At 31.9% G+C, this 12,469-nt stretch overlaps 1 protein-coding gene across 5 annotated transcripts in view; it reads left to right on the plus strand.

Annotated features, from left to right (window-relative positions):
- The window catches only part of Mdr49 (Multi drug resistance 49), a 59,313-nt gene extending 47,783 nt beyond the window's left edge, over nucleotides 1-11,530 (plus strand). For all 5 annotated transcript variants that reach the window (XM_015335722.2, XM_015335757.2, XM_015335731.2 and 2 more), the window contains 6 exons: nucleotides 530-881; nucleotides 1,555-1,788; nucleotides 2,249-3,198; nucleotides 4,634-5,035; nucleotides 5,508-5,654; nucleotides 7,280-11,530. In XM_015335722.2, the coding sequence (XP_015191208.1) occupies nucleotides 530-881; nucleotides 1,555-1,788; nucleotides 2,249-3,198; nucleotides 4,634-5,035; nucleotides 5,508-5,654; nucleotides 7,280-7,483 (2,289 nt within the window). In that variant the 3' untranslated portion in view covers nucleotides 7,484-11,530. The remainder of the gene's footprint in view (nucleotides 1-529; nucleotides 882-1,554; nucleotides 1,789-2,248; nucleotides 3,199-4,633; nucleotides 5,036-5,507; nucleotides 5,655-7,279) is intronic.
- Nucleotides 11,531-12,469: the final 939 nt, after the last annotated feature.

The raw sequence follows: 12,469 nt of genomic DNA on the forward strand, positions 1-12,469 counted from the left end.
TATTCATGCATGAATACATACGTACATGTGGGTGTATATGTGTTTATATGTATGTGTTAACGATAGTCTCAGGTGCTAGGACGATCCACAGAATGCTCGCGTAAACAGGCGATAAAATATCCTCTAGTATAACACATTTCGTGTGCAAATAACATTATCCGAGATTACGCCCGTGTCAACGATTAGGCGTTTATTACCGAATTATCGCTAGGTGAATTCGCCATTTCAGGATAATTTCGTTCAGCAACTTTCGCGTTGTTTCGCTTACGTTAACATTTCAGTTTGAATCTGATAAAACGACTGTTTATTCATTTTTTTATTTATTATAATTTGATCGAAATCTAGCAGAAATTCGTAATACGATGTTTCAAATAAATAACACACAGTCATTGGTATAATTATTGTTTAAATTGTACGGAAAGTTATTTAGTTTTTTCTAGTATCTCAAATTGTTCAAACATTAAAATTTTCTATTATTTGAATGTTCGATGTTCTTACAATTAATTTTGTTTGTTTGCTAAATTATTAGGGATACGATAGTCCTGTTGGAGAACGAGGTTCCCAACTATCTGGTGGGCAAAAACAAAGGATTGCAATAGCTCGTGCTTTGGTCAGACGACCAGCCATACTTTTACTCGATGAGGCTACCTCTGCATTGGATCTTCACAGTGAAGCAACTGTTCAGAGAGCACTTGATGCTGCCTCAAAAGGCAGAACGACCGTTATCGTGACTCACAGACTCTCCACTATCACTAACGCTAACAGGATCGTCTTTATTAAGGATGGCAAGGTCGTTGAAGAGGGTACACACGAGGAGTTGCTGGCACTTGGCAAACATTATCACGGATTGGTTGCAGCTGATGCTAGTGCCGCTGCCAAAGGTATTATAAAAGCTCATTTAATCGTTCACTGAATACAACACTCAGAAAACAATTCCATACCATTTTTTAATATTTTATTTTATTCTTAATTGTAAGAAATTTAATTGTTTCATATTCGAATATTTAGAAATTCTTCTTATATGACACATCATTTAATTTTCTTTTGTTGGCAAAAAATTAGGATTAAGAAAATATTTGTTCTTTGCAAAAGTTTGTAAATTAATATTTTGTCTAGCTTAGTTCACGTTATCGTTCTATTTCGTATAATTCGGATTTATCTTCATTACCGTTGGATATTCTAGATTGGAATAGAGGGAGCTTAAACCTAATCGTTTTACATCCACGTCGTTTCGTTAGAAAATAGGAAGGATTTGCCTAGGAATAACTGTATTTATGAGTTATACTCTCCCACTATCTAACTAATAAACAGGAGAGAGATCGCGTTAATAATCTTCTATTCAGTCAGTAATTTTCAACTTCCAATAAACAGAAGACGATCCTTGTCCCTGTCAATTAAATGAGTTCAAGTTCGATAACATTTGCTGAAACGAATGAATAAATTTATTAGGCCCTTAACATAATAAAAATGCAAGCTAAAAAAATCAAAAAATTATGTCGATATAATTTGATTAATTTATTATATTGATAAAGAATATTTGTTAATATCTTTCAGCCAAGGCTACGGCATCCGCGGTGAAAACAGTTACGGCAGCAAAACCGAAACCTCAAAAAGCACCACTAAAGAGACAATTTTCAACCCTTTCAATGCACTCTCATCGCCTATCGCTAGCAGGTGGATCCGATGCTGGGTCTGATGTTGGTCTGGAAGAACATGAAAAACCCTATGATGCACCGATGAGTAGGATACTTGGATTGAACAAAACGGAATGGCCCTACAATTTAATAGGTTAGTCATTCAAATAGTCTCTTTTCTTCAATCCAATTTCCATGTCAGAATTAATCAGGGAATTGTTATTTAAAAATAAATAACCCGCAATAATTTTGCAATTAAATGATGAAGAGAACAATGAATGTGTATTTAAAAAATAATGTAAAAGGATTAATGATTTAAATTGCAAGTATTTTGGAACGAACTGATTGGAACACAATGTTCATGCAAATGGGATTTTGAAAGAATCGTCTTATTCACTAGCAACCTTTCGTATCTCTAAACGACTCTTTCGGACGACGTAAATGTTTTTTACGATATTACAAAGTTACTTCTTCCTTCCCTTCTCTTTCCCCCGTAAGTTAGAGAGAAAGTTTTAATCCAGAAGGAAGGAAGCAAGGAAGGAAGGAAGGAAGTAAGCAAGTAAGTTAGAAGGAAACAGTGTTTTACGAGCTAAACGGTCTCCATTTCCTTTCAGGATGTTTAGCAGCTGGTACGGTAGGAGCATCATTTCCAGCATTTGCAGTTTTATTCGGTCAAGTTTATTACGTATTGGGTCTTCAGGATGAAAACGAAGTTAGAGAACAAACGGTCAATTTCGCGATACTTTTCATCATAGTCGGTGTGGTAACTGGAATAGGAACCTTTCTACAAATGTATATGTTTGGTTTATCCGGAGTAAGAATGACAACGAGGATTAGAAGGATGACATTTGGTGCTATGTTGCATCAAGAGATGGGATGGTACGATGACGAACAGAACAGTGTTGGTGCTCTTTGCGCAAGATTGTCTTCGGATGCTGGAGCTGTACAAGGTGCTACCGGAAGTAGAATAGGTGCTATACTTCAAGCTCTATCAACTTTGGTTCTTGGAATTGGATTGTCCATGTATTATACCTGGAAAATGACTTTGGTCTCCGTGGTTTCTATTCCGCTCGTACTCGGTGCTGTATTTTTTGAAGCTAGGATCATGAGCGGACAAGGACTTCAAGAAAAGAAAAAGATGGAAGCAGCTACCAGAATTGCTATAGAAGCGATCTCGAATATCAGAACGGTCGCGAGTTTAGGCAAAGAGACAGCTTTCTTTGATCGATATTGCATCGAACTTGATCACGTTGCCCAAGCTACTAGAACGAGAAATCGATTGAGAGGATTGGTCTTTTCCTGCGGTCAGACTACGCCCTACTTTGGTTACGCTTTGAGTCTCTACTACGGTGGTTACTTGGTAGCTAGAGAAGGTCTTAGTTATCAAGATGTCATTAAAGTGTCGGAAGCACTCATCTTTGGTTCTTGGATGCTGGGACAGGCATTGGCATTCGCTCCGAACTTCAACACTGCCAAAATATCTGCTGGTAGGATCTTCAGATTGTTAGACAGGGTGCCTGAGATCTCTTCGCCTCCTGGCTCCGAAGGAAAAGACTTGGATTGGGTAAGAAAATACAATATTTTTATATAATCTTTTTATATATTAGGTCGTATATACTAATAATTTCTACAAATTATCAATAACAATTCAATAAAATAACATAAAATAAATGAAGAAGTAATGTGCACATAAAGTAGAAGAAAATGCAAGAAACTTTTAGGACAATCTCTAATAAAATCATATAAATTTCACGATACAATTTATATTGGTGTTAATCAAAATCGGCAAACATTAATCTTGCTTTAACGAAGTATTAACTTAGTAGAGAAGAAAATGAGATAAGATTAAAAAAAAGAAATTATAGAATATATTAGTTCACGAGTTGAAAGTTAAACGGCATTATAGGAAGGTTAATAAAATAGTCAAAGTAATTTGTTTCGAGTCTTCGCGTAAGTAACTTCGATATAATTAAGCTCTCGTCGTCGGTCAAAGTCGAGACATGTATAAAATGAAAGGTTTTTCGTGGTCGAGATGAAAGTTTCGAGTTTTAACCCACCCTCGTTCTTTCATCGAAGGTCCGAGAAGTTTTCAGTTTGTGGTAGTAGTTCGCTTTGAACGTCAAACTTTTCTATAAAGCGATCGAGGAAAGAATTTTCTAAATTTATCCGAGAAGAAGTCGATCGAGCGTGACGTAGAATCGTTCACGTTGTAAAATTTCTCTCTCTTTCTCTCTCTTTCTCTCTCTCTTTCTTTGATATTATACGAACACTTTTTACGACGTGTCGAAAGTATTTCACAGTCTTTAATCTACGATGAAAACGTTGCTGGATGATTAGGTTATGTAAAATACCGGAGGAAAAGAAAATTTGAAGTCTTTCAGATTCAACCATCGTTTATTTTACGAAGGTTCGATAAATCATGCCCCATCATTTATCCCATACACCGTATGTGTACGAATATTTGTCAATTATACTACCTGTTGCATTTCTGTATTATAGATCGATATTGTCTAGGAAAATACCTTCATATTCAACATGAAAATTTCAATGGTATTCATGATGTAATCGAAATAATTAACTCTTTTATTAAACTAATACATCCATCCAATCCTAAAGTGTTAACACGTTCACTGCCTAGCCAGATTTGCATGATGTTCTCAGCAGGCTATAAAAAGATAAAAGAACACATTGTATGAAATTCTTATTAATATAATAGGTAATGTTTTAATTCCTTATAGACCGCTAGCCGATTAATCGAATTATCGTTTATTTTGTACTTTCTGTTTTTGAGAATACATACTTTCTTTACAACATGCGCATAAAATGTTTGATTTAAGGTTACGTCAAACTTTCAATAATAATAAGGGGAATCTATAAAAGTTTTTTTTATGTAATTTTTATTATTTAAGCTTTTGAGATATTTCGGTTACCGATGGTCGAATTTATTCATCCAGAAAAGTTAATAATCTAAAAGAAAAATTGTTTGTTTTTATTTGCAGAAGGCAGATGGGCTGATACAATTTTCAAAAGTAGAATTCCAGTATCCAACACGCTCGGAGATGCAGATTCTTCGTGGTTTGAATTTAATAGTAAAGCCGGGTCAAATGGTCGCTCTGGTTGGTCAAAGTGGCTGCGGAAAATCAACTTGCATTCAGTTACTGCAACGTTTGTACGATCCAATATCTGGAACAGTTACCATGGACCGTCGTGACATCTCCTCGGTTTCATTGGCTTCGTTAAGATCCCAACTTGGTGTTGTTGGTCAAGAACCTGTTCTCTTTGATAGAACTATTGCAGAGAATATCGCCTACGGTGACAATTCCCGACGAGTAACCATGGATGAGATCATCGAGGCAGCTAAAAAATCGAATATTCATAGCTTCGTCAGTTCCTTACCTCTGGTAAACAAAAAAATATAATATCAATTCGAAAAATATAATTTTTTAAAAATTAATTGTTTTTTTTAGAGTTGTATCAAGGTCGTGAAATATTTAATACAATTTTTTAAACAAATTTTGAGGATAAACAATGTTCCTTTATGCTTTTGTCTAACACGTTTCTTATATTAACTATTTTCAAATTTTCTATTAAATTCTTTATATATTAAGAGTACCAGAAGATATTCTGATTTTTGTTAAAAAAAAAAAAAATGTAGAATAAAAGATAATTAAATGAATTCAATTAACTAGCATTTCCAAATTGTTGAAATACGAGAAGATTGGATAGTACACGTATTTCCTAATGTTATTCCAATAGGTTTGATATCGCGTATAGTTAAGTTAGAATGAAGTTAGTTTAGGTTCTTACCTTAAAGTTTCTCATAGAAGTGCAGAGTATGCAACGTGTTATAAGTTAGCTCATTCTCCTCTTTAGGGTTACGATACGAGACTAGGATCAAAGGGTACGCAGCTTTCAGGAGGTCAGAAACAGCGCATAGCTATCGCGCGTGCTTTGGTAAGGAACCCACGGGTCTTGCTCTTAGACGAGGCAACCTCAGCCCTCGACACTCAAAGTGAAAAGGTAAGATATTCTCTTTCTCTATCTTCGTTTAGCTTTCTCATAAGATTTTCATCTCTAATAAGAGAAAGATAGAGAATACAATTTCTCTTTCTCTTTTACGAGATACTCCAATCGTTGATTTAATTAACTCGCTTTTCCTACTCAGTGGTGCCTTTTATTTTCCTTAATCCTTTTCTTTCTAATATTTCTTTAATCAAACACGTGTTTTTCTTTTTCTTTTTTTTTTTTAAATAAATTTGGTTGAAAGTATAATAGAAAAAAGAGGTCAAGTATAAAAAATTGTTATTTACTTTGGTTTTACATTGTCAAAAGGATTGAAAAAATTATCGGCATTTTTTTATGTTAAAATGGTATGTTCAGATATCGAAACTTAACTTATTTATCTTTTTCTTTCTCTCTTACTTTGAATTCATACTTATATTTAAAAAAAAAAAGAAAAAGAAAAAAGAAAGAAAAAGATGAGGAAGATCGTGTCGGAGTTAGTAATCGTTGCCAATTACAGGTACCTGGTATACTTTAGTAGAGGTATATATATACTATATACTACTGTAGTCTGTATTGCACGTTTAAAACTCTCAAGCTTGCTTGCTTCTTTGCTTGCTTGTTACCTCTTAAAAAGCGTTGTCGACTTTCAATCGAAAGAAAAAAGAAAAAGAAAAAGAAAGAGAGAGAGAAAGAAAAAGAAAAAGAAAAAGAGAGATTGGCTTTCTCGTCTTTTCTCGAGAGTCTCCTTCCGAGAAGACTCGAAAAGAAGAGAAGAGAAGAGAAGAGACTGACTGGAAGATGCAATCGCTATACTTCGGGTACTGTACTACATTTCAACTAAAGCCAAAGTACTGTCGACTGTAGACAGACTAATACTCCTCTTCTCGATTCGAATCAAATTCTACTGATGCTTCAGATACTGACATAAGCTTTCGATATTATCTGCATTTTAATTGGATCTTTTAGTTAAATAATACTTTTTATTTTATTTTGTTTATTTTATTTTTTTACCGTTTTCCTGAATTATTTCATTTTCATTTATAATCTAACATTGAATTATAATTTTTAATATATATAATATAATATAGTATAATATATGTATATAACAAAAAAAAAAAAGGGGCAACAAATTTTGTATGTTTGTCGACACAAGTAAATTTGATATCTATGGAAGAAAAATGGATACATCAAGAGCGAAATAGTTTGCAACGAACGATAACAACGATCTGTGTCGGTTCGGTCACGTTATCGAGTTGGACAATCGGAAATCATTGGCTTTACGAGAGTACACGATTGTTGTCGATGGTGGTCAACGGAAACGGCTCTTCGTAACTTCGGTGTTAGCACAAATTTCACGGTTATATTGTTTCAAGCTATATTACCAAGTTGAACTTTGACCTTCGGTTTATTTCACATTTCCCTGATGAAAATGAAGAAGTTCTTTATTTATTTCGATGTCGAGTAATCAACAATAATCTTATCTACATTAAAAGGTCATCATTTAAATCAACATATTTTTTTTTCATTAATTATTTATATTCAACATTTCATAATAAAAAATGTAAAAATATTTCTAACATCCCTAATGAAAATTAATTTTGTAGTTAAATAAAAATATTGTGTTATATTTGTGTTCGCAGGTGGTACAAGCAGCACTTGACAAAGCGATGGAGGGTAGAACTTGTATCACCATAGCTCATCGTCTTGCTACTGTAAGAAATGCTGATGTAATATGTGTCCTTGAAAAAGGCACCGTGGCAGAAATGGGTACTCACGATGATTTAATCGCATCAGATGGCCTTTACGCTCACCTACACAATTTACAAGAATCCGCCATGGAATAGGAGTTTTTTATTTCTTTTTTCTTTCTTTTTCTGTAGCAAAAGATATTTCATTTCCTTTCTTTTTCCTATTTGATTTTCCATGTTTTCAAATTAAACAACCCATTCCTTAATCTTTCGTATATACATACACTCTTTTAAACACACGAACATTCTCATTTCGAGCGTTTAGATCGATGATCGAAGGAGCTCAACGCGATAAAGTCATCGATTCGCGAAAATAAATTCTTTTTTTCTTGCCGTAAATTTTCAAACTTAAAACAAATGAATCAAAATTTTATTTGAATTTTTTTTCGATGTTCATTAATTACTTAATTAGATTATTATTTTTATTATTATTATTATTTTTATTAATATTATTATTATTGTTCTTATTATTATTATTATTGTTATTATTATTATATTTGCGGCTCCGTCGACTTAACGATCGTTAGGTTTAATTATCGCGGATTTTAATCGTCAGTTATATAAATTTGCCGCGTTTTTATATTTGTTTAGAATTTATTTATCTTCTTCATTTTGTTTGTTTGTCCCCTTCCTTCTCCTTCACCGTCACCATTGTCCACATTTCTTTCATAACTTACTTCTTTTTCATTTGTCCTTTTTGTGTTATACGTTGTTTAGATGATTTTTATGCGGTACGGGCATTGAAATGTGTGAGATGAAATTTTAGAAATTCAAAAATAGAAGATAGAAAAGAAATAAAGAGTAAAACGTAGAGAGAATGCAGTGAGGTTTTCATAGATCTGATCGAATGAAAGTGAACGAGGATTTTTCTAGAGCTATTATAACTATTATTACTAGTTCCGTTATTATTATTATTATTATTACTACTACTATTACTATTACTACTACTATTACTACTACTACTAGTACTATTACTATTACTACAATTATTACTCTTACTACTATATACACACATTTAAAAGAGAGATACATATTACTTCAATAAGAGTTTCAATTTTGACACTCGTCTTTCGATCAAATCAAATCAAATCAAATCAAATCAAATTAACAATCTAATTTAATGAAACGAGAAAGAGAAACGTATGTGTTTTTACTTTCACACTCGCATATCGATAGAAGAGGAATTATCGATTTAATTTTTTTTGTTTTTTTTTTTATTATAACATCTTACTCGAAAAATATATTTCGAAGTATTAAAAAGAAACTAGAACAAGAAAACATAAGAAAAAGATGAAATATCTTGGATTCGCGAATTTCGAAGATTTATTGTTTATTTTTTTAGAATATATTTAAAAAATTAGCACTAGATTTTTGGTCTTTTTTTGTTTGTTTTATTTTTCTTGATAAGTGAAATAAAATATTCAAAGAGTTTTCTACACTGTCCTTGTCAATTAAACTTTCGATTATTTCTTTTTTTGTTTTTTTTTTCTTCCATTTTGTGCGTTTTATTTTCTCGACTTTATTTACGAGAAATTTGCTGTTTCTCTCAGAAATTCGAAATTCGATGAATTTTCCGAGATAAAGAAACCCGAAGGAAGCATACGCGAAATTTACGAACTTGTAAATTGACATTAAATTTCCTTCACGTGCCTTAATAATTAAATACTAGCCTAAATGATGATCAAGGGGTGTGTAGAACTTGCGTTCTTTGTAAGGGTAGAGATATACGTATGATAAATAAAATAAAATAGGGGATAAGGAATGAACAAATTCATCGTATAGATTTTTTTTACGAATCGATCATTTGTTTTTGGAATTTTCAAGGGAAATTTTTTCTTTTATTTTTTTTTTTTTTTTATGTCAAAACCAGAAATTACAATGTTTAGGAACACACACAAAAAATAAACAAAATTGACAACAGTAATATTGAGAATTTCGACGAAACGCAAACTCAACGAGATTTTTCCCTGATCAACCATAAAATCAAATTTGATTTACTCGATGATTCGATATGAATTTTGGAAAAAAAAAACAGAAATATAAAAATACAAAATACATTGTATTTTTTCTTTCTCGTTTTTTCCTATTTTATTATTTTTTCTCTTTTTTCTTTTTGCGTTTTCTGTTCACGTACGTTTAGATAACATTTGACGAGCGTTTGACATTTTAATAATAAAAAGAAGTAGCAATGATATCGCGACGAAATTTTGGTTACTAAATAAAATTCCGCAAAAAGAAGAGATAAAAAAAAAAAAATAACAAAAATGAAAAGAGAAAGAATAAAAGGAAAGGGAGAGAACGAGATAGATAGATAGAATAATAATAATAAAAAAGATAAAATGAAAATCTAACGCAGGAAAGGAATCCGATAAGAATAACGGAAAACTGTCATGACATTTTCATTTGTTTTTCTTTTTCCCCTATAAAAAACGCAAACCTACGATGCATCTGTAAAATTTAAATAAATAAATAAATAAATAAATAAATAAATAAATATACACGATGGTGAGGGAAAAGAGGTGGAAGGGGAGAGGTAAAGATTGTAGAAGCATGAAAATCTTGACTTTCGAAGAACGCAACACCCTGGAAACGAAAACTATTTGACGTTAGATGGGCAGATTATATTTTTTTCTTTGAATAAGGATTCATTCAAAAATTGTAATTTTCTTCTCGGGGCAACAAATCTTATATCTTTTTCTCAGTTTTCCAAGCGAAAATTGATCACGGAGTTGTTAGATGCCAATTATTAAATGAACAAATAAGATAATAAAGATAATATCGATCAAGATTTATCGTTAGATCAACATCGTGTTCAAATAAACGGCCTTATTAAAAGCTTTACCTAAATAAAAGTAATGTTTAAATAAATAATCAATGAATTAAGCTTTAACGGTACTTAAAATATGTAATTCATACACATATACGCATATACATATGCAAACGCGTACGTGTCGTATGTAGGTACTCACTACTAGTAATATTCACTATACTCACTAGTAGTAATTACCAATATAATGGATGCCAATGCTTTTTGACTATTAACTATTTGACAATAGAAATTTAAACGGTATCAATGAATTGAAATGATAGATACGAATAATTTTAAAAGAAATATAAATATAGATTTAAAAAAAAAAGAAAAAAAGAAAAGAGAGTTAAAGAAAGATAGCGTTAAAAAAAAAGTAAATGCGTTTTATGCCTTGTAAATCGGATACAATATAAAAATACGATCGTGAAATAGAAAGAAGTAAAGAGAGAAAGAGAGAGAGAGAGAGAGAGATATTTTTCAACGGCCACGAATAGAAAAAGAAAGATAGATAGAATATCTCTTACGCGTGTGTATATTGTCTGCAACAGTGCTCGAGGGAGATCATCGTCTAACAACACAAGCCCCTACCAGTCGATATTTCATTTCAAATATCATTTCATCCTATTCGAATCTGGACAACTTTCGAATTTATCGATACATACGTATCTTGAAAAGAAAAGATGAAAAAAGGGAAAGGAAAATAAATAGAGAAAAATATAAATTTATCACGTTGCGAACCGTCGAGCACTGATAGACAAACAAAATAAATGAATAGAAGTAGACAAAAAGAACAAGAGAACGGATAGAGAGAAAGAGAGAAAGAGAAGAAAGGGGAAAAGGATAGAAAATGTAAGGATCGTATATTTGAATACTTAATGAAATTATTAAATAAGAATAAGGCCGCGGCCATCGTAACTTAAGAGCTGAGAGATCTTAAACTCGAGCGTGTGTTTTAAGAAGCGTGACTTTAATGAAAACAAGAGAGAAAGAGAGAGAGAGAGAGAGAGAGAGAGAAAGAGAGAGAGAAAGAATATAATGTATGCTGATATACACATAATACACACATACATATATACGTACATGAAAATGTATTACATGAAACATAGACACAACAGTAAATGCATTATAGCGCATACTTTTTATGGTGATACTAGCAGTATGACGATGATGTGGAAGTATTAAAGGTCTTCTTTTTCTTTATTTTACGTTTTTTTTTCTTTTTCTTCCTTTTTTTTGTTATGACAATATAGAGAGAGAAAATGAGTTATTATATTTCTGAAGAAGTACGAATAAAACGAAATGTAATAATAAAATTATGAGTATTATTTGTGTAAGCATGTATTTTAAGTGTGGAGCTCCTTTATTATTCATTTATTCATTACCTTATTGCTGCATTGTATATTTTAATTGGAAACTTTTCTTTTTTTTTTTACAAATAAGATGTTTTATTTGTGATAAAAACACACACGAGACAACGCGTTTAGTAACTCTATGTTTTTATTGATTATTTTTTTATACGCACATGTTAACACATTTGGATAAAAAAAACTTTATGGGTGATCTCATCGAGATGGTAAAAAAATGTAAACATTTTAAAAATCATTTACGATCAATGCACGTTGATTTTCATTTTAATAATAAAAATTTGATTTACTTAAAAGGTAATTAGGAAATATTTAATATATAATTATCTGAATTGTTGGAATTTGATAAATTTAAAAAAAAAAAACATCAATAAGATAAGAAGATAGAAAAATTTTATTTTCGCAAGAAGAAAAAAAAAGGTTAAAGGAAATAATAAAATACGGGTAAGGTAAGAGAGAATTGTAGAAAAAAAATGATTGGTGAAATGTAAAAGGAGAGGAGAAGGACACTTTACTTACCCTTACTTAACCTTTTTCCCGAGGAAATCCTTTCGATATCAGGGAAATGTTATCCGGGCGAATAAATACTCAACGCACGGAGCTTTATCGCTCGAATGAGCAGCGACTCGAGCGAAATTTCAAAGGCTACCGACAGAGAAAGAGAGACCAAGAGGAAGAGAGAGAGAGAGCTTGGTGACTCCCGAACGTTCGTAATAAAATTATCGTAGCTTGAGAGAGATCCTGTAGAGGAAGAAGCAAGATAGCGATGGGTAGAGAATAATACTGATAGTTTGACAGAGATAAAGATAAGGAAACATAGAGATAAAATTAGAGTATGAAGAAGAGAAAAAGAGAGAAAAAGAGACAGAGGGATAGTCAGAAATAGTTAATTTATAATAGAATTAGAAA

The sequence above is a fragment of the Polistes dominula genome, unplaced genomic scaffold (genome assembly GCF_049000335.1).
Source record: "Polistes dominula isolate Pdom_NZ unplaced genomic scaffold, Pdom_raw_medaka contig_373, whole genome shotgun sequence".
Taxonomy (NCBI): domain Eukaryota; kingdom Metazoa; phylum Arthropoda; class Insecta; order Hymenoptera; family Vespidae; genus Polistes; species Polistes dominula.